Source organism: Carcharodon carcharias, chromosome 8 (genome assembly GCF_017639515.1).
Source record: "Carcharodon carcharias isolate sCarCar2 chromosome 8, sCarCar2.pri, whole genome shotgun sequence".
Classification (NCBI taxonomy): domain Eukaryota; kingdom Metazoa; phylum Chordata; class Chondrichthyes; order Lamniformes; family Lamnidae; genus Carcharodon; species Carcharodon carcharias.
In genome coordinates, this window is record NC_054474.1 from 121,395,034 (window position 1) to 121,422,864 (window position 27,831).

Here is a 27,831-nt window from a genome sequence, read left to right on the forward strand (position 1 = left end):
CCAGCTCAGCTCCCTCGCCCCCGGGCCAGATAATCCCTTGAGCAACAATAGAAGAAAGAGATATCCAAGGAAGTAGCATCACATCTGACAAGCTCATACTCCCCCAACTCAGATACCAGCACTTTGGAGGGATGTAGCGTGTGTAGAGTTGGTGTTACAGGCTGAAAGTCACTGCACCAGATTGCAGGAAGAGGTGTCAGTGTCCGAGACATCTGTACATATCCCCCTCGGAGAAGGGAGGAATGCCACGGTGATGCTCCAGTGGGCAGGAATGTGAAGCCTCAGGAGTCACAATTCGGGACACAACATTTTTCCAATCAGGAGCAGATGTGTGGACAATTTCAGAGTTTCCTGAACCAATGGGAGCTCTAGGACTGTGAATGGAGGTGTCCATCCCCGTCATGAGATCCACTTTGTCCTGGGGGCTCAGTTACATGACCTCTGACCACGGGAGAATGGCCACTGTCATGGGGAGACACAGGCAGCAACACTTGGAGTGGTTACAAGAGCAGCGTCTAGGCCAGGAAAGGGTGTAAGCCTCCCTCAGTCACCTGGATCAGTCCACTCAGAGTATGAGCGCTGATATCCATGAAATACCCCTAACAGGGCGGTCACACCAGCAGCCAGCCCCATCAACCCGGCCTGAAGGCCAACCCTGGGCTGTGGAGGTCACTGAGGAGGCTGAAGAAACCGGGAGCCTCTCAGTGCCCTCATCTTCTGCCACCCCCCAGTCCCTCCACTAGAGCACCCGTCTGCTCCACATGTGCCAGTGGCTGCGCATGTAGAGGCCACAGTCTGGGGGAGCTCCCTATGGGTGTCTGCATGATGAGACAGGCCACCACACTCCTCATTGCTATTTAGACAGACAAAAGAGCAGCCTACCTCCACCTCCTCCGAGGCAACATGGCGTGGGGGATGTGGAGGGGGCACCTAGTAGGAGTGTGCATGAGCACAGGATGCCATCTCATCTAGAACACTAATGGTGATTACACTTTTCACATTGTATGCAGCAAGTTTGAGTACTTATTTAAAATATTTACTTACACTTGTACATAACTCGGTGTGTGTTTGTACATTGGAGAGCTCAAAGAGAACGGTAACATTACAAAGGTGGTTCTTACCTGTAATGATGAGGGCAGCATTCTGACACCAATCTAAACATGCCATCAAGGCTGTTGGCTGATTTGTGATGCTTTGGAGGGCTTCTTTCTTCTGTATCACATAAGATTCCAAAGATCAAAGTCTCAAGCACTGAGATGCTCCCTGATATTTCATTGTCCATCCAAACTTGACTTTCAGGGAGGCTCAATGATCAGGCTCCATGGGGAGAAGCTGCAAAGAGGGTGAATTTGAAGTATGAGTGCTGGGTTTAAGGCGTTCTTCTGCACTGCGATGTTACACATTGGCCTAAGTGTAGGCATCACAGATCAAGAGGGCATGTATCATGCCAGTAATACTGGTTGTCTGCTGTACCACTTCTTTGGCTGCATTTGCATTCTAAGTGTCACAGGATGTGCTTGGTGTGGGAAGCAGAGTATATGGAAATCAGGTATGTTGCATGTCAGAAACTGCACCATTGGCTGCAATGGATAATGTGCAAGTTCTTGCAAAGAGCTGTTGTTGCACAGTTATGGGCTGCTCAAATCTGCATGTGTGTTTCAAAAATCCTATCAGCATGTATAGGGTTTGAATTTTGATGTTATGTCACTCTCAGCACTTGTGTGGTGTGAATGTTGCTTGCCACTTGTCAGCCCAAGCCTGGATAATTCCAGGTCTTGCTGCATTTGGATATGGCCTGGTGATGAACATTGGGCAATCATCAGCGAACATCCCCAATTCTGACCTTATAATGGTAGGAAGGTCATTGATGAAGCAGCCGAAGATGGTTGGGCCTAGGACACTACCCTGAGGAACTCCTGCTGTGATGTCCTGGGACTGAGATGACTGACCTCCAACAACCACAATCATCTTCTTTTGGGCTGGGTATGACTCCAACCAGTGGAGAGTTTCCCCCCTGATTCCTATTAACTCCAGTTTTGCCAATGCTCCTTGATGTCACGCTTGGTCAAATGCGGCCTTGGTGTCAAGGGCAATCACTCTCACCTCACCTCAGGAGTTCAGCTCTTTTGTCCATGTTTGAACAAAGCCTGTAATGAGGTCAGGAGCTGAGTGACCCTGGTGGAACCCATTGTTTGATTATGCACAAGTTGGTGGCATGGGCTTCTCAGTTTCAGTCATTGGATTCATGTGAGCAACCTGGGTTGTGAATGACTTATTACTGTCTTTGTTTGCTATATGATGAGGCATAGGTTATGTTGGTGAGGGGCATGGGCAGTCCTTTGAATCAATATAAAAGGTTCCTTAAGTGGAAGTATGTCACCAGAGACTGACTGATGGCAATTGTAATATGGGAGGACCTTATGAGAATCTATTTTGCACAAGGGCAGGTCTGGTGATGGTCTGGTCCTTCACAGAGTCAGCCCTGGCTACATGGCCATGCCTCCCAGCTGTTCTACCACTGACGGCCTCTTCATCCTCATCCACTTCACAATCTTCCAGTGGCCAGGTGCTTCCTCCTCTTCCTCCTCCTCAGAGTTTAGAACTCTGGCAATGGTGTCGTCCACATCAATTTGTTTGCCCCTCCACTGTGCAATGTTGTGCAGCATGCACAAATGCTATTCTTGATACCCTTGCCGGGGCATATTGCAGAGCTCCACCTGAGTGCTCAAGGCATCTGAGGTGCATCTTTAAAATGACAATTGCCTGTACTCCTGATGATGATATGGCTGCTGCTCTGCCTCCATTTGTGGGCTCCTAAAGGGGTCACTATCCAAGTTCTTAAGGGGTTGCCCTTGTCCCCTAGAAGCCAACCATGGATCTGCGTCAGGTCTGAAATAACTGAGGGAGTTGTGAAATTCTCAGTATGAAGGAGTTGTGGCAGCTGCCAGGGAACCTTGTACACACATGACCTTGTGGTGGTCACAAACTGCTTAGCATGGATTGAGTGGAAGGACTTCTGGTTGACAAAAGTATCCCCATGTTGAGTTGGGGCCTTTATGGCAACATGGGTGCAACCAATGACACCCTGCACCTGAGGGAAGCCTGCTAACTGGGCAAAGACAGTGGCTCTCTGTGTCTGAGATGCCCAAGCTATAGGGAAATTAGTTTGATCCCAAACAGGGCATCAGTTACAGCCTTAACGCAGCTGTGTGCTGCTGCCTGGGGTATGACAACATTTAGTAAAAGCTTCTATAGGTACATAAAAAGGAAGCATTTGGCTAAGACAAATGTGAGTCCATTACAGGCGGAGTCAGGAGAATTCATAATGGGGAATAGAGAAATGGCAGAGAAGCTAAATGATTACTTTATATCTGCTTTCAGTGAGGAAGATGCAAGAAATTTCCTAGATTTAGAGATCCAAGGGACTAGGGAGAATGAGGAGTTGAAGGAAATTTATATTAGTAAGAAGGTTGTACTGGAGAAATTAATGGGACTGAAAGTTGATAAGTCCCTGGGACCTGATATTCTGCATTCCAGAGTGTTGAAAGAGGTTGCTATAGAGATAGTTGATGCTTTGGTGATCATTTTCCAAACTTCTATAGATTCTGGAATAGTTCCTGCAGGTTGGAGGATAACAAATGCCATCTCACTGTTTGAGAAGGGAGGGAGAGAGAAATCCGGGAACTGCAAACCTGTTAGACTTACATCAGTAGTAGGGAAAATGCTAGAATCTATTATAAAGGATGTGATGAATGGACACTTGGATATAATAATGATCTGACTGGACATAGTCAGCATGGATTTCCGAATGGGAAATCATGTTTGACAAACTTGTTAGAATTTTTGAGGATGTTACTAGCAAAATTGATAAAGGGAAGCCAGTGGAGGTAGTATACTTGGGGCAGGATTTTCAGGTCGTTGGGCGGGCAGGCCCAGGAGTGGCTGGGAAGGGCGGGCAGGCCCAGGAGTGGCTGGGAAAGGGCGGGCGGGCTCAGGAGTGGCTGGGAAAGGGCGGGCGGGCCCAGGAGTGGCTGGGAAAGGGCGGGCGGGCCCAGGAGTGGCTGGGAAAGGGTGGGCGGGCCCAGGAGTGGCTGGGAAAGGGCGGGCGGGCCCAGGAGTGGCTGGGAAAGGGCGGGCGGGCCCAGGAGTGGCTGGGAAAGGGCCTGCCTCCCACTGTCAGCCCCCGACCGCGATTTATGTTGGCTGGCCAATTAATGGGCAGCCAGTGTGAAACGCGCACTGAGAAGCTCAGCGCTGCTGTGCTGGGGGCTGGGGAAGGGGGAGCGCAAAAGTCTGCGCATGCGCGGGGCAGCGCACACTGAAAACTCCCTGAAGGCTGGGAGTTCAGCCTCAGGAAGCTGAAGAATTTTAAAATCAAAAATAAAGATTTTGGAAATCTGAAAAAGATGTCCCCATATAGGACTCACTGACATGAACATAAACATAATAAAAATTATGACGAAACATTTTTTTTTAAATTAATGTTGGAAACCTCATCCCGCCCGTGGATGAGGTTTTCTCAAAAATGTAAAGGCCGCCTGGTCGATTTGCCCGCCCATCAGCTGTAACATTGGACAGGCAGCGAAAAATCACTGCTAATTAATACTTTAATGGCCTTAATAGGCCTCAAAATTGTTGGCAGGTGCGCTGTTGATTCTTGCGTGCACCGCCGACTGAAATATCGCATGAGTGTGTGAAGGCATCAGGCCGCCATCGTGCACTATTTTACGCCCGATAGGGTTGGGTGGGCACCTGCCTACGGGACATAAAACTTTGCCCTTGGAGTTTCACGAGGCTTTTGATAAAGTCCCCCACAAGAGATTGGTTAGCAAAATTAAAGCACATGGGATAGGAGGTAATATACTGGCATGGATTAAGGATTGGCTAACAGGCAGAAAACAGAGAGTAAGAATAAACAGGTCATTCTCGCGTTGGCAGACTGTGACTAGTGAGGTACCACAAGGATCAGCACTTGAGCCTTAGCTGTTCACAATATATATCAATGATTTGGACGTGGAGATCAAATGTGATATTTCCAAGTTCACGGATGACACAAAGCTAGGCAGGATTATGTTGTGAGGAAGATGCAAAGCGGTTTCAAGGGGATTTGGACAAACTTAGTGAGTGGGCAAGGACATGGCAGATGGAATATAATGTGGAAAAATGTGAGGTTATTCATTTTGGTAGGAGGAACAGATGTGCAAAGAATTTCCTAATGGTGAGAGATTAGAAAGTGTAGATGCACAAAGGGACCTGGGTGTTGTAAATATGTCACTGAAAGCTAACATGCAGGCACAGCAAGCAATTAGGAAGGCTAATTCATATTAGTAATTACTATGTAAGTATATTAGTATTACTAATTACCATGTTAGTATATTAGTATTACTAATTACTATGTTAGTATATTAGTATTACTAAATACTATGTTAATCTTTATCACAAGAGGATTTGAGTACAGGAGTAGTGAAGTCTAGCTTCAATTTTATAGAACCTTGGTTAGACCGCACCTGGAGTACTGTGTGCAGTTTTGGGCCCCTTACCATAGGAAGGACATTATTGCTATAGAGGGAGTGCAACGAAGGTTCACCAGATCTGTTCCCAGGATGGGACTGTCCCATGAAGAGAGATAGGGTTTTGAAAAATGAGAAGTGATCTCATTAAAACATACAAAATACATAAAGGAATAGACAGGGTAGGTGCAGGTGAGATGTTTCCCCTGGTTGGGGAGTCTAGAACCAGGGGACACAATTTCAAAATAAGGGGGAAGCCACTGAGGCCCGAGATGAGGAGAAATTTCTTTACTCAGAGGGTTGTGAACCTTTGGAATTCTCTAGCCCAGAGGGCTCAGTCATTGACTTTTGTTTTAAATAAAGGTTGACAGATTTCTAAATACCAATAATGTAAAGGGATATATGGATAGAGTAGAGAAAAAGGTATTGAAGTGGATGATCACCATGATCATACTGAATGGCAGAGCAAGCTCAATAGGCTGAATGGCCTTTTCCTGTTCCTATGTTTCTACGTTGCTATATACCAGACAGGTCTCCTGATTATCCCCGGAAAGATCCTAAAGTATAGACGTTCAGTGTGATGGTTACCTTCACAGCCACTGACAGGGTATGGGGGTCAATGGAGTGTGGCTCCTGTTGCTACTGGACCATGTGACATACGTCTGTCACCACCTCATGGTTTAGCCTCAGTCGCCTTTGGCACAGATTGTCCGTCATATTGAGGTAGGATGACCTTGGTCTCTATGCCCTTCCCACAGGGTAGTAGCTGATTGTTCTGCCTCTCCTCCTCCTCCTTCCTGGTGTGCAAGCAGCAGCCGCTTCCTCCTAACCCTCTGCCCTTCTCTGACCACTTTGACCACTCACGGTAACTGGTCTCTGTGTGCGAGGATGCCTTGCCCATCCTCTATGTTCCTTTGCGCGAGGCCCTCCTCTAGCACAATGTCCTTCCTGGCACTTGGGCATATGAGTCAGTAGGGGCAACAACACTTGCCCTGCAAGACTAGGACCCCCACCCTCCTACTCCCCTGGGTTAAGGGAAGACAGTTGGAATTTGTTTTTTTGCCACTTCTGGGGCTGTGAATAAAATTTTAAGGAAAATTCCACAGGGATACCCTACCTCTCCATAGGGGATCCCTGGCTATTCATAGAAATATGCCAAGTTCAGAGCTGGTGTTACCAGGTCTACTTTGCACTCTGGGTTCCACACATCCAGGCCACCAAAATCTGACTAGAGTGAGGCCAGCTACAGATCCAAATGGTCAGCTTCATCCCTAAAACACACATGTGTAAAACGTGTCCCGCCCACGCAAAAATGGGAAATGCTGTGTTTGGGGCGTGAGTTAGGATTTTCAATGAAATTGAGAAACAGTTCTACATGTAAAGGGTGGTAACAGTTTAACACCCTCTTCCACAAATGGGAACTGATGCTGGATCGATTATTAAATTTAAACCTGAGATTAGTGGGCTTTTGTTATCCAAAGATTTTAAAGGGTATGGCGATATAGGACAAAGAGAGACATGGAGATCAGTAATGATCTTATTGAATGGCAGAACAGGCTTGAGAATCTAAATGGCTTAATCCTGTGTCTGAGTTTTTTTTATTTATTCATGGGATGTTGGCGTCACTGGCTAGGCCAGCATTTATTGCCTATCCCTAAATGCCCTTGAGAAGGTGGTGGCTGTAGTAAAGTGGATTAATAGAATAGCCGTGGTATTGAGTGATTAAGATCATGATGTAACAATGACATCAGCAATCATGTGCTTGACACTCAGGAGAGAAGGTTGAATGCTCTGCACTCAGGAGAGACATACCTACTCTGTAACCCATCCTAAATATAGTGTTAATAAACCAGTTTGAAATAACTACCTGAGTCAGACTACAGTCCCTCCAAATAAGATAGGCCATGAAAACAGCATACGAAACAGTACTGAGCTGCCTTCTTGAGCTGCTGCAGTCCATGTGGTGTAGGTACCCCCACAGTGCTGTTAGGGAGGGAGTTCCAGGATCTTGACCCAGTGACGGTGAAGGAACGGCAATATATTTCCAAGTCAGGATGGTGAGTGATTTGGAAGGAAACTTCCAGGTGGTGGTGTTCCCATCTATCTGCTACCCTTGTCCTTCTAGGTGGTGGTGGTCGTGAGATTGGAAGGTACTGTGTAAGCAGCCTTGGCAAGGTACTGCAGTGCATCTTGTACTTGGTACACACTGTTGCCACTATGCGTCGGTGGTGGGCGGAGTGGGTGTTGAAGGTGGTGGCTATGGTGCCAATCGAGCGGACTGCTTTGTCCTGGGTGGTGTCGAACATCCTGGGTGTCGCTGGAGCTGCATTCATCCAGACAAATGGAGAGTATTCCATTAAATTCCTGACATGTGCCTTGTAGATGGTGGACAAGCTTTGGGGAGTCAGGAGGTGATTTACTTTCTGCAGAATTCCCAGCCTCTGACCTGCTCTTGTAGCCGTATTTATATGGCTGATATTTCTGACATGTGCTGGCTTGCATTTCCCATCTCTACATATGTTAAAATTCCACTCGGCTATTACTACACACTTCTCTCATCTCTGCACTTATACAATCTACAACTTCATAACTTTCAGCAGGGGGCCTATGCAGAACTCCCTCTGCAGCCTTAAATCCTATTCTGTTTCTTCATTCTATCCATGGGTGAATTTGCTGTCGGTGAGCAGGGTGCGGGGCCCGCTCTCCGACGCGTAAAATGATGTGGGATGACATCGGGGGGATCCTTTGACATCATTCCGCCCCATTTCAATTTTCAGGAAGGCGGGGGCACAGCCAAATCAGCTGCGGGCCTGCCAACCTGTCAGTGGCCAACTGAGGCCATTGACAAGATCATTTAAACAACTAAAGGACCTACCCATCCAACCTTAAGTTGGCAGGCAGGCTAGGAGCCCAGGCGGGCTTGTGAAAAAACATGAAACCTCATCCACCGGCGGGATGAGGTTTCATGCAGGGTTTAAAAAAGTTTAATAAACTTATTATGTAAATTATGAACACGTCCCATCTCATGTGACATTGTCACATGAGGGGGACATGTTAAGGAATTTCTTTTCTTCGATTTTTAATATTTTTAAAACTGTCAGCGATCTCCCTGAGGCAGCACTTTGCCTCAGGGAAATGTGTGCTCTTTCGTGTGCATGCATGAAAGAGCACACTCTCACTTTTGGGAAATCCCCCCACCACCCCTGCCTGGAACAGGAGCTCTTGGTGTTTCCCGGCGGACGTCATGCTGAGCAGGCCTTAATTGGCCTGCCCACGCAAATTGGTGGCGGGGCCCGCTTCTCCAGCAGGGATAGGCTCCCCGCCCACCGGAGACTGGCTCGGGCCCACCCACCCACCAAGCAGAAAATTCTACCCATGAAGTCTCCGCCTTCTGTTTATCTCACAATATATCCTCTCAAACCATCATGGTGATCTCATCATTAATCACCAAGGCTTCTCATCTCCCTTTACCATCTCCCTATTTTTCCTGTAGACCTTTATAACCTGATCTATTTAGTTCTCACTCCTGACCATCTTGGAGCTTTTCTCAGTAATGGCTGCCATGTTGAATTTGCATCTGCAATTCTTTCAATTTGTTCCTAATCCACTCTGTGTTTGTATAATTTTTTTTTATGTTTGTCATATGTCCTAACCTGCTCTGCTGCTCTATTGTTTTAGTCTGACTTTTTTTTAACCATTTTAAGGTAAACAAGATTAGTTTGGACCAGTATTCTTATTCCCCAGTTTTTACCATTTTTTCCTTCTGGGAAATTTCTCTTTCCTGATCTAATCATTTTGGGTTTTTTTGTTCTCTTTTTATCTGCATTCCTAAAGCAGTTTCTGAATACTACAAGGATGAAATACTGCAAATGCTGGAAACCTGAAATAAAAACAAAAACTGCTGGCAACACTCAGCGGGCAAGGCAGCCTCAGTGGAGAGAGAAACTGAGTTCACACTTCAGGTTGGTGATCGTTCATCAGACTGAAAGGTCATCTCGACCTGAAATGTTAACTCTGTTTCTCTCCACCCAGATGCCTTGAGTATTTCCAGTGTTTATTCCACAATGCCTGACTGCTGCTCTGCTCTCTTCTTTTTATTTTGGAACTATTGATAATATTGCATCTTCCTTCTGAACCTTCCCCCAAAATTCACGACTTTAAAGGACTTGTAACTGCCCCCTTATCCTTTCAGCTAGGACCCTGGTTTGCAGTTCAGGTGGAGCCCATTCCAACAATACAGTCCCTTCTTGTCCTAGTGCTAGTGTCCCATGAAATGGAACCTCTCTTTTCCACATCACTCCTTTAGCCATTTGTTCACCTCCCTTACCTGCTTACCCTTACAAATGTGCCCATGGCTTGAGTAATAATCCAGAGGTTATAAACCTTATGGTCCTCTCCTTCAAGTTAGTCCCTAGTTACCAATACTCTCCAAGTAGGACCTCTTCCCAATGTTGTTGGACCAAACATGGACCAGGACTGGCTCCTTCCTCTCCCTCTCCAATATCCTTTCAAGTCAATTAGTCAATTAGTAATGTCCTTCACTCTGGCATGAGGCAGACAATCCTACTTACAAAGGATGCCAGCTGTGCCCCTACTTATTGAATCCTCTATGTTTGCCACGTGACAGTTAAGGTCCTCCTCCATTTGGACAGCCTCCTGTCTTTATCCATATCCTCACAGGTAGTGAGTGCATCATACCTGACAGGTAAGATCAGTTCCTGTGAATGCTCATTCCCTGTTTCTCTTGGGCTTCCCTTACTCTGTACACTCTCAGTCATACTTACTCCATTTTGAACCTGTACATCTCTACACCAATGCTTCCAAAACCTTTTCCCTGTGTGACTCCATTTTAGTGCCCCCAACTCCATGTGACCCCAGAAAGAAGATTTGGGAGTATAAAAGTAGTTGAGTGTGGGGAGATGTGGGGTGGATGGTTGGGGGAGGCTTCAGTTGTTGAGGTGGGTGGGGCTTTAGTTCTTGACTGAGGGGTGGGTGGGGGGGGGAAACAGGGGTTGAGTGTTGGGTGGGGGTGTGGTTGTCAAAGAACATACATGGTTCCTCCAAAAAAAGAGCACCCACTTTTACACAGGCTTTTTTTGCAGCAGCAATCGAGCCTCAAGAGCAGTCCATCAGGCCACGCCCACCAACAGGAAAACACAAGCATTTAAAGGGGCCTTCCAGCTGTCCAAAAACAGACAAGGCTGTGCAGCAGCAATTGCTGTGTCAGATATCACAACCCTTGGGCGCCGTGACCCACAGTTTGGGTAGCACTGGTCAACAAGGTAATGAAAGCCTGGAGTAACATATTTGGATATTGCTCACCCTCTCTTATGTGCTGGAGTGTCTCCTGCTCAATGACTCTTGCCATGGAAAGCTGATTACAGCCACCTATTACTTACAGATATATTCAAGTTTTTATGGAAGACATAGAAACGTAGGCCAGGATTGTTGCTATGGTGGAGGGCTGGGCGAGGGTGGGCTGGGCGGAGAGCGGGCTGGGCAAGGGTGGGCAGCGGAGAAGGGATGGACCAGGGCAGACTGGACGAAGTTGGGCTGGGCTAGGGCGGGCTGTGCGAGGTCGGGCTGGGCGAGTGGGGGCTGGGCGAGTGGGGGCTGTGCGAGTGGGGGCTGGGCGAGTGGGGGCTGGGCGAGTGGGGGCTGTGCGAGTGGGGGCTGGGCGAGTGGGGGCTGTGCGAGTGGGGGCTGGGCGAGGTCGGGCTGTGCGAGTGGGGGCTGGGCGAGTGGGGGCTGGGCGAGGTCGGGATGTGCGAGTGGGGGCTGGGCGAGGTCGGGCTGGGCGAGGTCGGGCTGTGCGAGTGGGGGCTGTGCGAGTGGGGGCTGGGCGAGTGGGGGCTGGGCGAGTGGGGGCTGGGCGAGTGGGGGCTGGGCGAGGTCGGGATGTGCGAGTGGGGTCTGGGCGAGTGGGGGCTGGGCAAGTGGGGGCTGTGCGAGTGGGGGCTGTGCGAGTGGGGGCTGGGCGAGTGGGGGCTGGGCGAGTGGGGGCTGGGCGAGTGGGGGCTGGGCGAGGTCGGGATGTGCGAGTGGGGGCTGTGCGAGGTCGGGCTGGGCGAGGTCGGGCTGGGCGAGGTCGGGCTGGGCGAGTGGGGGCTGGGCGAGTGGGGGCTGGGCGAGTGGGGGCTGGGCGAGTGGGGGCTGTGTGAGTGGGGGCTGTGCGAGTGGGGGCTGTGCGAGTGGGGGCTGGGCGAGTGGGGGCTGGGCGAGGTCGGGCTGGGCGAGTGGGGGCTGGGCGAGTGGGGGCTGTGCGAGGTCGGGCTGTGTGACTGGGGGCTGTGTGAGTGGGGGCTGTGCGAGTGGGGGCTGGGCGAGTGGGGCTGGGCGAGGTCGGGCTGGGCGAGTGGGGGCTGGGCGAGTGGGGGCTCGGCGAGTTGGGGCTGTGTGAATGGGGGCTGTGCGAGTGGGGGCTGGGCGAGTGGGTGCTGTGCGAGGTCGGGCTGGGCGAGTGGGGGCTGTGCGAGGTCGGGCTGGGCGAGTGGGGTCTGGGCGAGGTCGGGCTGTGCGAGGTCGGGCTGGGCGAGTGGGGGCTGTGCGAGGTCGGGCTGGGCGAGTGGGGGCTGTGCGAGGTCGGGCTGGGCGAGTGGGGGCTGTGCGAGGTCGGGCTGGGCGAGTGGGGGCTGTGCGAGGTCGGGCTGGGCGAGTGGGGGCTGTGCGAGTGGGGGCTGTGCGAGTGGGGGCTGTGCGAGTGGGGGCTGGGCGAGTGGGGGCTGGGCGAGTGGGGGCTGTGCGAGGTCGGGCTGTGCGAGTGGGGGCTGGGCGAGTGGGGGCTGGGCGAGTGGGGGCTGTGCGAGTGGGGGCTGTGCGAGTGGGGGCTGGGCGAGTGGGGGCTGTGCGAGTGGGGGCTGTGCGAGTGGGGGCTGGGCGAGGTCGGGCTGGGCGAGTGGGGGCTGTGCGAGGTCGGGCTGTGCGAGTGGGGGCTGTGCGAGGTCGGGCTGTGCGAGTGGGGGCTGTGCGAGTGGGGGCTGTGCGAGGTCGGGCTGTGCGAGTGGGGGCTGTACGAGGTCGGGCTGTGCGAGTGGGGGCTGTGCGAGGTCGGGCTGTGCGAGTGGGGGCTGTGCGAGGTCGGGCTGTGCGAGTGGGGGCTGTGCGAGGTCGGGCTGTGCGAGTGGGGGCTGTGCGAGTGGGGGCTGTACGAGGTCGGGCTGTGCGAGTGGGGGCTGTGCGAGTGGGGGCTGTGCGAGGTCGGGCTGGGCGAGTGGGGGCTGGGCGAGTGGGGGCTGTGCGAGTGGGGGCTGTGCGAGTGGGGGCTGTGCGAGTGGGGGCTGGGCGAGGTCGGGCTGGGCGAGTGGGGGCTGGGCGAGTGGGGGCTGTGCGAGTGGGGGCTGTGCGAGTGGGGGCTGTGCGAGTGGGGGCTGGACGAGTGGGGCTGGGCGAGGTCGGGCTGTGCGAGTGGGGGCTGTGCGAGTGGGGGCTGTGCCAGTGGGGGCTGTGCGAGTGGGGGCTGGGAGAGTGGGGGCTGTGCCAGTGGGGGCTGTGCGAGTGGGGGCTGGGCGAGTGGGGGCTGGGCGAGGTCGGGCTGTGCGAGTGGGGGCTGGGCGAGTGGGGGCTGTGCGAGTGGGGGCTGTGCGAGTGGGGGCTGTGCGAGTGGGGGCTGGGCGAGTGGGGGCTGGGCGAAGTCGGGCTGTGCGAGGTCGGGCTGGGCGAGTGGGGGCTGTGCGAGTGGGGGCTGTGCGAGTGGGGGCTGGGCGAAGTCGGGCTGGGCGAGTGGGGGCTGGGCGAGGTCGGGCTGGGCGAGTGGGGGCTGGGCGAGGACGGGCTGTGCGAGTGGGGGCTGGGCGAGGTCGGGCTGTGCGAGTGGGGGCTGGGCGAGGTCGGGCTGTGCGAGTGGGGGCTGGGCGAGGTCGGGCTGTGCGAGTGGGGGCTGGGCGAGGTCGGGCTGTGCGAGTGGGGGCTGGGCGAGGTCGGGCTGTGCGAGTGGGGGCTGGGCGAGGTCGGGCTGTGCGAGTGGGGGCTGGGCGAGTGGGGGCTGGGCGAGTGGGGGCTGTGCGAGTGGGGGCTGGGCGAGTGGGGGCTGTGCGAGTGGGGGCTGTGCGAGTGGGGGCTGTGCGAGTGGGGGTTGGGCGAGTGGGGGCTGTGCGAGGGCGGGCTGTGCGAGTGGGGGCTGGGCGAGTGGAGGCTGGGCGAGGTCGGGCTGGGCGAGGTCGGGCTGGGCGAGTGGGGGCTGTGCGAGTGGGGGCTGGGCGAGTGGGGGCTGTGCGAGTTCGGGCTGTGCGAGTGGGGGCTGGGCGAGTGGGGGCTGGGCGAGGTCGGGCTGGGCGAGGTCGGGCTGTGCGAGGTCGGGCTGTGCGAGGTCGGGCTGTGCGAGTGGGGGCTGGGCGAGTGGGGGCTGTGCGAGTGGGGGCTGTGCGAGTGGGGGCTGTGCGAGGTCGGGCTGGGCGAGTGGGGGCTGTGCGAGTGGGGGCTGTGCGAGTGGGGGCTGTGCGAGTGGGGGCTGGGCGAGTGGGGGCTGGGCGAGTGGGGGCTGGGCGAGGTCGGGCTGTGCGAGTGGGGGCTGGGCGAGTGGGGGCTGGGCGAGTGGGGGCTGTGCGAGTGGGGGCTGTGCGAGTGGGGGCTGGGCGAGTGGGGGCTGTGCGAGTGGGGGCTGTGCGAGTGGGGGCTGGGCGAGGTCGGGCTGGGCGAGTGGGGGCTGTGCGAGGTCGGGCTGTGCGAGTGGGGGCTGTGCGAGGTCGGGCTGTGCGAGTGGGGGCTGTGCGAGTGGGGGCTGTGCGAGGTCGGGCTGTGCGAGTGGGGGCTGTACGAGGTCGGGCTGTGCGAGTGGGGGCTGTGCGAGGTCGGGCTGTGCGAGTGGGGGCTGTGCGAGGTCGGGCTGTGCGAGTGGGGGCTGTGCGAGGTCGGGCTGTGCGAGTGGGGGCTGTGCGAGTGGGGGCTGTACGAGGTCGGGCTGTGCGAGTGGGGGCTGTGCGAGTGGGGGCTGTGCGAGGTCGGGCTGGGCGAGTGGGGGCTGGGCGAGTGGGGGCTGTGCGAGTGGGGGCTGTGCGAGTGGGGGCTGTGCGAGTGGGGGCTGGGCGAGGTCGGGCTGGGCGAGTGGGGGCTGGGCGAGTGGGGGCTGTGCGAGTGGGGGCTGTGCGAGTGGGGGCTGTGCGAGTGGGGGCTGGACGAGTGGGGCTGGGCGAGGTCGGGCTGTGCGAGTGGGGGCTGTGCGAGTGGGGGCTGTGCCAGTGGGGGCTGTGCGAGTGGGGGCTGGGAGAGTGGGGGCTGTGCCAGTGGGGGCTGTGCGAGTGGGGGCTGGGCGAGTGGGGGCTGGGCGAGGTCGGGCTGTGCGAGTGGGGGCTGGGCGAGTGGGGGCTGTGCGAGTGGGGGCTGTGCGAGTGGGGGCTGGGCGAGTGGGGGCTGGGCGAAGTCGGGCTGTGCGAGGTCGGGCTGGGCGAGTGGGGGCTGTGCGAGTGGGGGCTGTGCGAGTGGGGGCTGGGCGAAGTCGGGCTGGGCGAGTGGGGGCTGGGCGAGGTCGGGCTGGGCGAGTGGGGGCTGGGCGAGGTCGGGCTGTGCGAGTGGGGGCTGGGCGAGGTCGGGCTGTGCGAGTGGGGGCTGGGCGAGGTCGGGCTGTGCGAGTGGGGGCTGGGCGAGGTCGGGCTGTGCGAGTGGGGGCTGGGCGAGGTCGGGCTGTGCGAGTGGGGGCTGGGCGAGGTCGGGCTGTGCGAGTGGGGGCTGGGCGAGGTCGGGCTGTGCGAGTGGGGGCTGGGCGAGTGGGGGCTGGGCGAGTGGGGGCTGTGCGAGTGGGGGCTGGGCGAGTGGGGGCTGTGCGAGTGGGGGCTGTGCGAGTGGGGGCTGTGCGAGTGGGGGTTGGGCGAGTGGGGGCTGTGCGAGGGCGGGCTGTGCGAGTGGGGGCTGGGCGAGTGGAGGCTGGGCGAGGTCGGGCTGGGCGAGGTCGGGCTGTGCGAGTGGGGGCTGTGCGAGTGGGGGCTGGGCGAGTGGGGGCTGTGCGAGTTCGGGCTGTGCGAGTGGGGGCTGGGCGAGTGGGGGCTGGGCGAGGTCGGGCTGGGCGAGGTCGGGCTGTGCGAGGTCGGGCTGTGCGAGGTCGGGCTGTGCGAGTGGGGGCTGGGCGAGTGGGGGCTGTGCGAGTGGGGGCTGTGCGAGTGGGGGCTGTGCAAGTGGGGGCTGGGCGAGTGGGGTCTGGGCGAGTGGGGGCTGTGCGAGTGGGGGCTGTGCGAGTGGGGGCTGGGCGAGTGGGGGCTGGGCGAGGTCGGGCTGGGCGAGTGGGGGCTGGGCGAGGTCGGGCTGTGCGAGTGGGGGCTGTGCGAGTGGGGGTTGGGCGAGGTCGGGCTGAGCGAGTGGGGGCTGTGCGAGTGGGGGCTGGGCGAGTGGGGGCTGGGCGAGGTCGGGCTGGGCGAGTGGTGGCTGGGCGAGTGGGGGCTGGGCGAGGTCGGGCTGGGCGAGGTCGGGCAGGGCGAGTGTGGGCTGGGCGAGTGGGGGCTGGGCGAGGTCGGGCTGGGCGAGTGGGGGCTGGGCGAGTGGTGGCTGGGCGAGGTCGGGCTGGGCGAGGTCGGGCTGGGCGAGTGGGGGCTGGGCGAGTGGGGGCTGGGCGAGTGGGGGCTGTGCGAGGTCGGCCTGGGCGAGTGGGGGCTGGGCGAGTGGGGGCTGGGCGAGTGGGGGCTGGGCGAGGTCGGGCTGGGCGAGGTCGGGCTGGGCGAGTGGGGGCTGGGCGAGTGGGGGCTGGGCGAGTGGGGGCTGGGCGAGTGGGGGCTGGGTGAGTGGGGGCTGTGCGAGTGGGGGCTGGGCGAGGTCGGGCTGGGCGAGTGGGGGCTGGGCGAATGGGGGCTAAGCGAGGTCGGGCTGGGCGAGGTCGGGCTGTGCGAGTGGGGGCTGGGCGAGGTCGGGCTGGGCGAGGTCGGGCTGGGCGAGGTCGGGCTGTGCGAGGTCGGGCTGGGCGAGGTCGGGCTGTGCGAGGTCGGGCTGGGCGAATGCGGGCTGTGCGAGTGGGGGCTGGGCGAGTGGGGGCTGTGCGAGGTCGGGCTGTGCGAGTGGGGGCTGGGCGAGGTCGGGCTGTGCGAGGTCGGGCTGGGCGAGTGGGGGCTGGGCGAGGTCGGGCTGGGCGAGGTCAGGCTGTGCGAGTGGGGGCTGGGCGAGGTCGGGCTGAACGAGTGGGGGCTGGGCGAGTGGGGGCTGTGTGAGAGGGGGCTGGGCGAGTGGGGGCTGGGCGAGTGGGGGTTGTGTGAGTGGGGGCTGGGCGAGGTCGGGCTGTGCGAGGTCGGGCTGGGCGAGGTCGGGCTGGGCGAGTGGGGGCTGTGCGAGTGGGGGCTGGGCGAGGTCGGGCTGTGCGAGTGGGGGTTGGGCGAGGTCGGGCTGTGCAAGTGGGGGCTGGGCGAGTGGGGGCTGAGCGAGTGGGGGCTGGGCGAGTGGGGGCTGTGCGAGTGGGGGCTGGGCGAGTGGGAGCTGGACGAGTGGGGGCTGGGCGAGTGGGGGCTGGGCGAGTGGGGGCAGGGCGAGTTCGGGCTGTGCGAGTGGGGGCTGGGCGAGTGGGGGCTGGGCGAGTGGGGGCTGTGCGAGTGGGGGCTGTGCGAGTGGGGGCTGTGCGAGTGGGGGCTGGGCGAGGTCGGGCTGTGCGAGTGGGGGCTGGGCGAGTGGGGGCTGGGCGAGGTCGGGCTGGGCGAGTGGGGGCTGTGCGAGTGGGGGCTGGGCGTGTGGGGGCTGGGCGTGGTGGGGCTGGGCGAGTGGGGGCTGGGCGAGTGGGGGCTGGGCGAGTGGGGGCTGGGCGAGGTCGGGCTGTGCGAGTGGGGGCTGGGCGAGTGGGGGCTGGGCGAGGTCGGGCTGTGCGAGTGGGGGCTGTGCGAGTGGGGGCTGGGCGAGTGGGGGCTGGGCGAGGTGGGGCTGGGCGAGTGGGGGCTGGGCGAGTGGGGGCTGGGCGAGTGGGGGCTGGGCGAGTGGGGGCTGGGCGAGTGGGGGCTGTGCGAGGTCGGGCTGTGCGAGTGGGGGTTGGGCGAGGTCGGGCTGTGCGAGGTCGGGCTGTGCGAGTGGGGGCTGTGCGAGTGGGGGCTGTGCGAGGTCGGGCTGGGCGAGTGGGGGCTGGGCGAGTGGGGGCTGTGCGAGTGGGGGCTGGGCGTGGTCGGGCTGTGCGAGTGGGGGCTGTGCGAGTGGGGGCTGGGCGAGTGGGGGCTGGGCGAGGTCGGGCTGTGCGAGGTCGGGCTGGGCGAGTGGGGGCTGTGCGAGTGGGGGCTGTGCGAGTGGGGGCTGGGTGAGTTGGGGCTGGGCGAGGTCGCGCTGTGCGAGTGGGGGCTGGGCGAGTGGGGGCTGGGCGAGGTCGGGCTGGGCGAGGTCGGGCTGTGCGAGTGGGGGCTGGGCGAGTGGGGGCTGGGCGAGGTCGGGCTGTGCGAGTGGGGGCTGTGCGAGTGGGGGCTGGGCGAGTGGGGAATGTGCGAGTGGGGGCTGGGCGAGTGGGGGCTGTGCGAGTGGGGGCTGGGCGAGTGGGGGCTGTGCGAGTGGGGGCTGGGCGAGTGGGGGCTGTGCGAGGTCGGGCTGGGCGAGGTCGGGCTGTGCGAGTGGGGGCTGTGCGAGTGGGGGCTGGGCGAGTGGGGGCTGGGCGAGGTCGGGCTGGGCGAGGTCGGGCTGGGCGAGTGGGGGCTGTGCGAGTGGGGGCTGTGCGAGTGGGGGCTGGGCGAGTGGGGGCTGGGCGAGTGGGGGCTGGGCGAGTGGGGGCTGTGCGAGTGGGGGCTGTGCGAGTGGGGGCTGTGCGAGTGGGGGCTGGGCGAGTGGGGGCTGTGCGAGGTCGGGCTGTGCGAGTGGGGGCTGGGCGAGTGGGGGCTGGGCGAGGTCGGGCTGGGCGAGGTCGGGCTGTGAGAGGTCGGGCTGTGCGAGGTCGGGCTGTGCGAGTGGGGGCTGGGTGAGTGGGGGCTGTGCGAGTGGGGGCTGTGTGAGTGGGGGCTGTGTGAGAGGGGGCTGGGCGAGGTCGGGCTGTGCGAGGTCGGGCTGTGCGAGTGGGGGCTGGGCGAGTGGGGGCTGTGTGAGTTGTGGCTGGGCGAGTGGGGGCTGTGCGAGTGGGGGCTGGGCGAGTGGGGGCAGTGCGAGTGGGGGCTGTGCGAGTGGGGGCTGGGCGAGGTCGGGCTGTGCGAGAGGGGGCTGGGCGAGTGGGGGCTGTGCGAGGTCGGGCTGTGCGAGTGGGGGCTGGGCGAGTGGGGGCTGGGCGAGTGGGCGCTGGGCGAGTGGGGGCTGGGCGAGGTCGGGCTGTGCAAGTGGGGGCTGGGCGAGTGGGGGCTGGGCGAGTGGGGGCTGGGCGAGGTCGGGCTGTGCGAGTGGGGGCTGTGCGAGTGGGGGCTGGGCGAGTGGGGGCTGGGCGAGTGGGGGCTGGGCGAGTGGGGGCTGTGCGAGGTCGGGCTGGGCGAGTGGGGGCTGGGCGAGGTCGGGCCTGTGCGAGTGGGGGCTGTGCGAGTGGGGGTTGGGCGAGGTCGGGTTGAGCGTGTGGGGGATGTGCGAGTGGGGGCTGGGCGAGTGGGGGCTGGGCGAGTGGGGGCTGGGCGAGTGGGGGCTGGGCGAGGTCGGGCTGTGCAAGTGGGGGCTGGGAGAGTGGGGGCTGGGCGAGTGGGGGCTGGGCGAGGTCGGGTTGAGCGTGTGGGGGATGTGCGAGTGGGGGCTGGGCGAGTGGGGGCTGGGCGAGTGGGGGCTGGGCGAGTGGGGGCTGGGCGAGTGGGGGCTGGGCGAGGTCGGGCTGTGCAAGTGGGGGCTGGGCGAGTGGGGGCTGGGCGAGTGGGGGCTGTGCGAGTGGGGGCTGTGCGAGTGGGGGCTGGGCGAGTGGGGGCTGGGCGAGGTCGGGCTGGGCGAGTGGGGGCTGGGCGAGGTCGGGCTGTGCGAGTGGGGGCTGTGCGAGTGGGGGTTGGGCGAGGTCGGGCTGAGCGAGTGGGGGCTGTGCGAGTGGGGGCTGGGCGAGTGGGGGCTGGGCGAGGTCGGGCTGGGCGAGTGGGGGCTGGGCGAGTGGGGGCTGGGCGAGGTCGGGCTGGGCGAGGTCGGGCTGGGCGAGGTCGGGCTGGGCGAGTGGGGGCTGGGCGAATTGGGGCTATGCGAGGTCGGGCTGGGCGAGGTCGGGCTGTGCGAGTGGGGGCTGGGCGAGGTCGGGCTGGGCGAGTGGGGGCTGGGCGAGTGGGGGCTGGGCGAGTGGGGGCTGGGCGAGTGGGGGCTGTGCGAGGTCGGGCTGGGCGAGTGGGGGCTGGGCGAGTGGGGGCTGGGCGAGTGGGGGCTGTGCGAGTGGGGGCTGTGCGAGGTCGGGCTGTGCGAGTGGGGGCTGGGCGAGTGGGGGCTGTGCGAGTGGGGGCTGTGCGAGTGGGGGCTGGGCGAGGTCGGGCTGTGCGAGTGGGGGCTGTGCAAGTGGGGGCTGTGTGAGTGGGGGCTGTGTGAGTGGGGGCTGTGCGAGGTCGGGCTGTGTGAGTGGGGGCTGTGCGATGTCGGGCTGTGCGAGTGGGGGCTGTGCGAGTGGGAGCTGGGCGAGGGGGGGCTGTGCGAGTGGGGGCTGTGCGAGGTCGGGCTGGGCGAGGTCGGGCTGGGCGAGTGGGGGCTGTGCGAGTGGGGGCTGGGCGAGTGGGGGCTGTGCGAGGTCGGGCTGTGCGAGTGGGGGCTGGGCGAGTGGGGGCTGGGCGAGGTCGGGCTGGGCGAGGTCGGGCTGTGCGAGGTCGGGCTGTGCGAGGTCGGGCTGCGCGAGTGGGGGCTGGGCGAGTGGGGGCTGTGCGAGTGGGGGCTGTGCGAGTGGGGGCTGTGCGAGTGGGGGCTGGGCGAGTGGGGGCTGAGCGAGTGGGGGCTGTGCGAGTGGGGGCTGGGCGAGTGGGTGCTGGGCGAGTGGGGGCTGGGCGAGTGGGGGCTGGGCGAGTGGGGGCTGTGCGAGTGGGGGCTGGGCGAGTGGGGGCTGTGCGAGGTCGGGCTGTGCGAGTGGGGGCTGGGCGAGTGGGGGCTGGGCGAGGTCGGGCTGGGCGAGGTCGGGCTGTGCGAGGTCGGGCTGTGTGAGGTCGGGCTGTGCGAGTGGGGGCTGGGCGAGTGGGGGCTGTGCGAGTGGGTGCTGTGCGAGTGGGGGCTGTGCGAGTGGGGGCTGGGCGAGTGGGGGCTGAGCGAGTGGGGGCTGTGCGAGTGGGGGCTGGGCGAGAGGGTGCTGGGCGAGTGGGGGCTGGGCGAGTGGGGGCTGGGCGAGTGGGGGCTTGGCGAGTGGGGGCTGGGCGAGTGGGGGCTGGGCGAGGTCGGGCTGTGCAAGTGGGGGCTGGGCGAGTGGGGGCTGGGCGAGTGGGGGCTGTGCGAGTGGGGGCTGTGCGAGTGGGGGCTGGGCGAGTGGGGGCTGGGCGAGGTCGGGCTGGGCGAGTGGGGGCTGGGCGAGGTCGGGCTGTGCGAGTGGGGGCTGTGCGAGTGGGGGTTGGGCGAGGTCGGGCTGAGCGAGTGGGGGCTGTGCGAGTGGGGGCTGGGCGAGTGGGGGCTGGGCGAGGTCGGGCTGGGCGAGTGGGGGCTGGGCGAGTGGGGGCTGGGCGAGGTCGGGCTGGGCGAGGTCGGGCTGGGCGAGTGGGGGCTGGGCGAGGTCGGGCTGGGCGAGTGGGGGCTGGGCGAGTGGGGGCTGGGCGAGGTCGGGCTGGGCGAGGTCGGGCTGGGCGAGTGGGGGCTGGGCGAGTGGGGGCTGGGCGAGTGGGGGCTGGGCGAGTGGGGGCTGTGCGAGGTCGGCCTGGGCGAGTGGGGGCTGGGCGAGTGGGTGCTGGGCGAGTGGGGGCTGGGCGAGGTCGGGCTGTGCGAGGTCGGGCTGGGCGAGTGGGGGCTGGGCGAGTGGGGGCTGGGCGAGTGGGGGCTGGGCGAGTGGGGGCTGGGTGAGTGGGGGCTGTGCGAGTGGGGGCTGGGCGAGGTTGGGCTGGGCGAGTGGGGGCTGGGCGAATGGGGGCTATGCGAGGTCGGGCTGGGCGAGGTCGGGCTGTGCGAGTGGGGGCTGGGCGAGGTCGGGCTGGGCGAGGTCGGGCTGGGCGAGGTCGGGCTGTGCGAGGTCGGGCTGGGCGAGGTCGGGCTGTGCCAGGTCGGGCTGGGAGAGGTCGGGCTGTGCGAGGTCGGGCTGGGCGAATGCGGGCTGTGCGAGTGGGGGCTGGGCGAGTGGGGGCTGTGCGAGGTCGGGCTGTGCGAGTGGGGGCTGGGCGAGGTCGGGCTGTGCGAGGTCGGGCTGGGCGAGTGGGGGCTGGGCGAGGTCGGGCTGGGCGAGGTCAGGCTGTGCGAGTGGGGGCTGGGCGAGTTCGGGCTGAACGAGTGGGGGCTGGGCGAGTGGGGGCTGTGTGAGAGGGGGCTGGGCGAGTGGGGGCTGGGCGAGTGGGGGTTGTGTGAGTGGGGGCTGGGCGAGGTCAGGCTGTGCGAGGTCGGGCTGGGCGAGGTCGGGCTGGGCGAGTGGGGGCTGTGCGAGTGGGGGCTGGGCGAGGTCGGGCTGTGCGAGTGGGGGTTGGGCGAGGTCGGGCTGTGCAAGTTGGGGCTGGGCGAGTGGGGGCTGAGCGAGTGGGGGCTCGGCGAGTGGGGGCTGTGCGAGTGGGGGCTGGGCGAGTGGGGGCTGGACGAGTGGGGGCTGGGCGAGTGGGGGCTGGGCGAGTGGGGGCAGGGCGAGTTCGGGCTGTGCGAGTGGGGGCTGGGCGAGTGGGGGCTGGGCGAGTGGGGGCTGTGCGAGTGGGGGCTGTGCGAGTGGGGGCTGTGCGAGTGGGGGCTGGGCGAGGTCGGGCTGTGCGAGTGGGGGCTGGGCGAGTGGGGGCTGGGCGAGGTCGGGCTGGGCGAGTGGGGGCTGGGCGAGTGGGGGCTGGGCGAGGTCGGGCTGTGCGAGTGGGGGCTGTGCGAGTGGGGGCTGGGCGAGTGGGGGCTGGGTGAGTGGGGGCTGTGTGAGTGGGGGCTGGGCGAGGTGGGGCTGGGCGAGTGGGGGCTGGGCGAGTGGGGGCTGGGCGAGTGGGGGCTGGGCGAGTGGGGGCTGGGCGAGTGGGGGCTGGGCGAGTGGGGGCTGTGCGAGGTCGGGCTGTGCGAGTGGGGGTTGGGCGAGGTCGGGCTGTGCGAGGTCGGGCTGTGCGAGTGGGGGCTGTGCGAGTGGGGGCTGTGCGAGGTCGGGCTGGGCGAGTGGGGGCTGGGCGAGTGGGGGCTGTGCGAGTGGGGGCTGGGCGTGGTCGGGCTGTGCGAGTGGGGGCTGTGCGAGTGGGGGCTGGGCGAGTGGGGGCTGGGCGAGTGGGGGCTGTGCGAGTGGGGGCTGGGCGAGTGGGGGCTGGGCGAGTGGGGGCTGTGCGAGGTCGGGCTGGGCGAGTGGGGGCTGGGCGAGTGGGGGCTGGGCGAGTGGGGGCTGGGCGAGTGGGGGCTGTGCGAGTGGGGGATGGGCGAGGCCGGGCTGTGCAAGTGGGGGCTGTGCGAGTGGGGGCTGTGCGAGGGGGGCTGGGCGAGTGGGGGCTGGGCGAGTGGGGGCTGTGCGAGGTCGGGCTGTGCGAGGTCGGGCTGGGCGAGGTCGGGCTGTGCGAGTGGGGGCTGGGCGAGTGGGGGCTGTGCGAGTGGGGGCTGTGCGAGTGGGGGCTGGGCGAGGTCGGGCTGTGCGAGTGGGGGCTGTGCAAGTGGGGGCTGTGTGAGTGGGGGCTGTGTGAGTGGGGGCTGTGCGAGGTCGGGCTGTGTGAGTGGGGGCTGGGCGAGGTCGGGCTGTGCGAGTGGGGGCTGTGCGAGTGGGAGCTGGGCGAGGGGGGGCTGTGCGAGTGGGGGCTGTGCGAGGTCGGGCTGGGCGAGTGGGGGCTGTGCGAGTGGGGGCTGGGCGAGGTCGGGCTGGGCGAGTGGGTGCTGTGCGAGGTCGGGCTGTGCGAGTGGGGGCTGTGCGAGGTCGGGCTGTGCGAGTGGGGGCTGTGCGAGTGGGGGCTGTGCGAGGTCGGGCTGGGCGAGTGGGGGCTGGGCGAGTGGGGGCTGTGCGAGTGGGGGCTGGGCGTGGTTGGGCTGTGCGAGTGGGGGCTGTGCGAGTGGGGGCTGGACGAGTGGGGGCTGGGCGAGGTCGGGCTGTGCGAGGTCGGGCTGGGCGAGTGGGGGCTGTGCGAGTGGGGGCTGTGCGAGTGGGGGCTGGGTGAGTTGGGGCTGGGCGAGGTCGCGCTGTGCGAGTGGGGGCTGGCGAGTGGGGGCTGTGCGAGGTCGGGCTGGGCGAGGTCGGGCTGGGCGAGTGGGGGCTGTGCGAGTGGGGGCTGGGCGAGTGGGGGCTGTGCGAGGTCGGGCTGTGCGAGTGGGGGCTGGGCGAGTGGGGGCTGGGCGAGGTCGGGCTGGGCGAGGTCGGGCTGTGCGAGGTCGGGCTGTGCGAGGTCGGGCTGCGCGAGTGGGGGCTGGGCGAGTGGGGGCTGTGCGAGTGGGGGCTGTGCGAGTGGGGGCTGTGCGAGTGGGGGCTGGGCGAGTGGGGGCTGAGCGAGTGGGGGCTGTGCGAGTGGGGGCTGGGCGAGTGGGTGCTGGGCGAGTGGGGGCTGGGCGAGTGGGGGCTGGGCGAGTGGGGGCTGTGCGAGTGGGGGCTGGGCGAGTGGGGGCTGTGCGAGGTCGGGCTGTGCGAGTGGGGGCTGGGCGAGTGGGGGCTGGGCGAGGTCGGGCTGGGCGAGGTCGGGCTGTGCGAGGTCGGGCTGTGTGAGGTCGGGCTGTGCGAGTGGGGGCTGGGCGAGTGGGGGCTGTGCGAGTGGGTGCTGTGCGAGTGGGGGCTGTGCGAGTGGGGGCTGGGCGAGTGGGGGCTGAGCGAGTGGGGGCTGTGCGAGTGGGGGCTGGGCGAGTGGGTGCTGGGCGAGTGGGGGCTGGGCGAGTGGGGGCTGGGCGAGTGGGGGCTTGGCGAGTGGGGGCTGGGCGAGTGGGGGCTGGGCGAGGTCGGGCTGTGCAAGTGGGGGCTGGGCGAGTGGGGGCTGGGCGAGTGGGGGCTGTGCGAGTGGGGGCTGTGCGAGTGGGGGCTGGGCGAGTGGGGGCTGGGCGAGGTCGGGCTGGGCGAGTGGGGGCTGGGCGAGGTCGGGCTGTGCGAGTGGGGGCTGTGCGAGTGGGGGTTGGGCGAGGTCGGGCTGAGCGAGTGGGGGCTGTGCGAGTGGGGGCTGGGCGAGTGGGGGCTGGGTGAGGTCGGGCTGGGCGAGTGGGGGCTGGGCGAGTGGGGGCTGGGCGAGGTCGGGCTGGGCGAGGTCGGGCTGGGCGAGTGGGGGCTGGGCGAGGTCGGGCTGGGCGAGTGGGGGCTGGGCGAGTGGGGGCTGGGCGAGGTCGGGCTGGGCGAGGTCGGGCTGGGCGAGTGGGGGCTGGGCGAGTGGGGGCTGGGCGAGTGGGGGCTGTGCGAGGTCGGCCTGGGCGAGTGGGGGCTGGGCGAGTGGGTGCTGGGCGAGTGGGGGCTGGGCGAGGTCGGGCTGTGCGAGGTCGGGCTGGGCGAGTGGGGGCTGGGCGAGTGGGGGCTGGGCGAGTGGGGGCTGGGCGAGTGGGGGCTGGGTGAGTGGGGGCTGTGCGAGTGGGGGCTGGGCGAGGTCGGGCTGGGCGAGTGGGGGCTGGGCGAATGGGGGCTATGCGAGGTCGGGCTGGGCGAGGTCGGGCTGTGCGAGTGGGGGCTGGGCGAGGTCGGGCTGGGCGAGGTCGGGCTGGGCGAGGTCGGGCTGTGCGAGGTCGGGCTGGGCGAGGTCGGGCTGTGCGAGGTCGGGCTGGGCGAGGTCGGGCTGTGCGAGGTCGGGCTGGGCGAATGCGGGCTGTGCGAGTGGGGGCTGGGCGAGTGGGGGCTGTGCGAGGTCGGGCTGTGCGAGTGGGGGCTGGGCGAGGTCGGGCTGTGCGAGGTCGGGCTGGGCGAGTGGGGGCTGGGCGAGGTCGGGCTGGGCGAGGTCAGGCTGTGCGAGTGGGGGCTGGGCGAGTTCGGGCTGAACGAGTGGGGGCTGGGCGAGTGGGGGCTGTGTGAGAGGGGGCTGGGCGAGTGGGGGCTGGGCGAGTGGGGGTTGTGTGAGTGGGGGCTGGGCGAGGTCGGGCTGTGCGAGGTCGGGCTGGGCGAGGTCGGGCTGGGCGAGTGGGGGCTGTGCGAGTGGGGGCTGGGCGAGGTCGGGCTGTGCGAGTGGGGGTTGGGCGAGGTCGGGCTGTGCAAGTTGGGGCTGGGCGAGTGGGGGCTGAGCGAGTGGGGGCTCGGCGAGTGGGGGCTGTGCGAGTGGGGGCTGGGCGAGTGGGGGCTGGACGAGTGGGGGCTGGGCAAGTGGGGGCTGGGCGAGTGGGGGCAGGGCGAGTTCGGGCTGTGCGAGTGGGGGCTGGGCGAGTGGGGGCTGGGCGAGTGGGGGCTGTGCGAGTGGGGGCTGTGCGAGTGGGGGCTGTGCGAGTGGGGGCTGGGCGAGGTCGGGCTGAGCGAGTGGGGGCTGGGCGAGTGGGGGCTGGGCGAGGTCGGGCTGGGCGAGTGGGGGCTGGGCGAGTGGGGGCTGGGCGAGGTCGGGCTGTGCGAGTGGGGGCTGTGCGAGTGGGGGCTGGGCGAGTGGGGGCTGGGCGAGTGGGGGCTGTGTGAGTGGGGGCTGGGCGAGGTGGGGCTGGGCGAGTGGGGGCTGGGCGAGTGGGGGCTGGGCGAGTGGGGGCTGGGCGAGTGGGGGCTGTGCGAGGTCGGGCTGGGCGAGTGGGGGCTGGGCGAGTGGGGGCTGGGCGAGTGGGGGCTGCGCGAGTGGGGGCTGGGCGAGTGGCGGCTGTGCGAGGTCGGCCTGGGCGAGGGGGGGTTGGGCGAGGTCGGGCTGTGCGAGGTCGGGCTGTGCGAGTGGGGGCTGTGCGAGTGGGGGCTGTGCGAGGTCGGGCTGGGCGAGTGGGGGCTGGGCGAGTGGGGGCTGTGCGAGTGGGGGCTGGGCGTGGTCGGGCTGTGCGAGTGGGGGCTGTGCGAATGGGGGCTGGGCGAGTGGGGGCTGGGCGAGTGGGGGCTGTGCGAGTGGGGGCTGGGCGAGTGGGGGCTGTGCGAGTGGGGGCTGGGCGAGTGGGGGCTGTGCGAGGTCGGGCTGGGCGAGGTCGGGCTGTGCGAGTGGGGGCTGTGCGAGTGGGGGCTGGGCGAGTGGGGGCTGGGCGAGGTCGGGCTGGGCGAGGGCGGGCTGGGCGAGTGGGGGCTGTGCGAGTGGGGGCTGTGCGAGGGGGGGCTGGGCGAGTGGGGGCTGGGCGAGTGGGGGCTGGGCGAGTGGGGGCTGTGCGAGTGGGGGCTGTGCGAGTGGGGGCTGTGCGAGTGGGGGCTGGGCGAGTGGGGGCTGGGCGAGTGGGGGCTGTGCGAGTGGGGGCTGTGCGAGTGGGGGCTGGGCGAGTGGGGGCTGTGCGAGGTCGGGCTGTGCGAGTGGGGGCTGGGCGAGTGGGGGCTGGGCGAGGTCGGGCTGGGCGAGGTCGGGCTGTGCGAGGTCGGGCTGTGCGAGGTCGGGCTGTGCGAGTGGGGGCTGGGTGAATGGGGGCTGTGCGAGTGGGGGCTGTGTGAGTGGGGGCTGTGTGAGAGGGGGCTGGGCGAGGTCGGGCTGTGCGAGGTCGGGCTGTGCGAGTGGGGGCTGGGCGAGTGGGGGCTGTGTGAGTTGTGGCTGGGCGAGTGGGGGCTGTGCGAGTGGGGGCTGGGCGAGTGGGTGCTGGGCGAGTGGGGGCTGGGCGAGTGGGGGCTGGGCGAGTGGGGGCTTGGCGAGTGGGGGCTGGGCGAGTGGGGGCTGGGCGAGGTCGGGCTGTGCAAGTGGGGGCTGGGCGAGTGGGGGCTGGGCGAGTGGGGGCTGTGCGAGTGGGGGCTGTGCGACAGGGGGCTGGGCGAGTGGGGGCTGGGCGAGGTCGGGCTGGGCGAGTGGGGGCTGGGCGAGGTCGGGCTGTGCGAGTGGGGGCTGTGCGAGTGGGGGTTGGGCGAGGTCGGGCTGAGCGAGTGGGGGCTGTGCGAGTGGGGGCTGGGCGAGTGGGGGCTGGGCGAGGTCGGGCTGGGCGAGTGGGGGCTGGGCGAGTGGGGGCTGGGCGAGGTCGGGCTGGGCGAGGTCGGGCTGGGCGAGTGGGGGCTGGGCGAGTGGGGGCTGGGCGAGGTCGGGCTCGGCGAGTGGGGGCTGGGCGAGTGGGGGCTGGGCGAGGTCGGGCTGGGCGAGGTCGGGCTGGGCGAGTGGGGGCTGGGCGAGTGGGGGCTGGGCGAGTGGGGGCTGTGCGAGGTCGGCCTGGGCGAGTGGGGGCTGGGCGAGTGGGGGCTGGGCGAGTGGGGGCTGGGCGAGGTCGGGCTGGGCGAGGTCGGGCTGGGTGAGTGGGGGCTGGGCGAGTGGGGGCTGGGCGAGTGGGGGCTGGGCGAGTGGGGGCTGGGTGAGTGGGGGCTGTGCGAGTGGGGGCTGGGCGAGGTCGGGCTGGGCGAGTGGGGGCTGGGCGAATGGGGGCTATGCGAGGTCGGGCTGGGCGAGGTCGGGCTGTGCGAGTGGGGGCTGGGCGAGGTCGGGCTGGGCGAGGTCGGGCT

The 27,831-nt window shown here is 64.5% G+C and overlaps 1 protein-coding gene across 1 annotated transcript; it reads right to left on the reverse strand.

Annotated features, from left to right (window-relative positions):
• Positions 1-2,486: 2,486 nt before the first annotated feature.
• LOC121281491 (vegetative cell wall protein gp1-like) lies at positions 2,487-27,831 on the reverse strand (the record flags this gene model as incomplete). The annotated part of the gene is made up of 4 exons (XM_041194436.1): positions 2,487-2,645; positions 24,592-24,963; positions 26,083-26,134; positions 27,281-27,831. Coding segments are annotated over 4 exons (1,134 nt in total), but the record flags the coding sequence as incomplete, so codon positions are not given.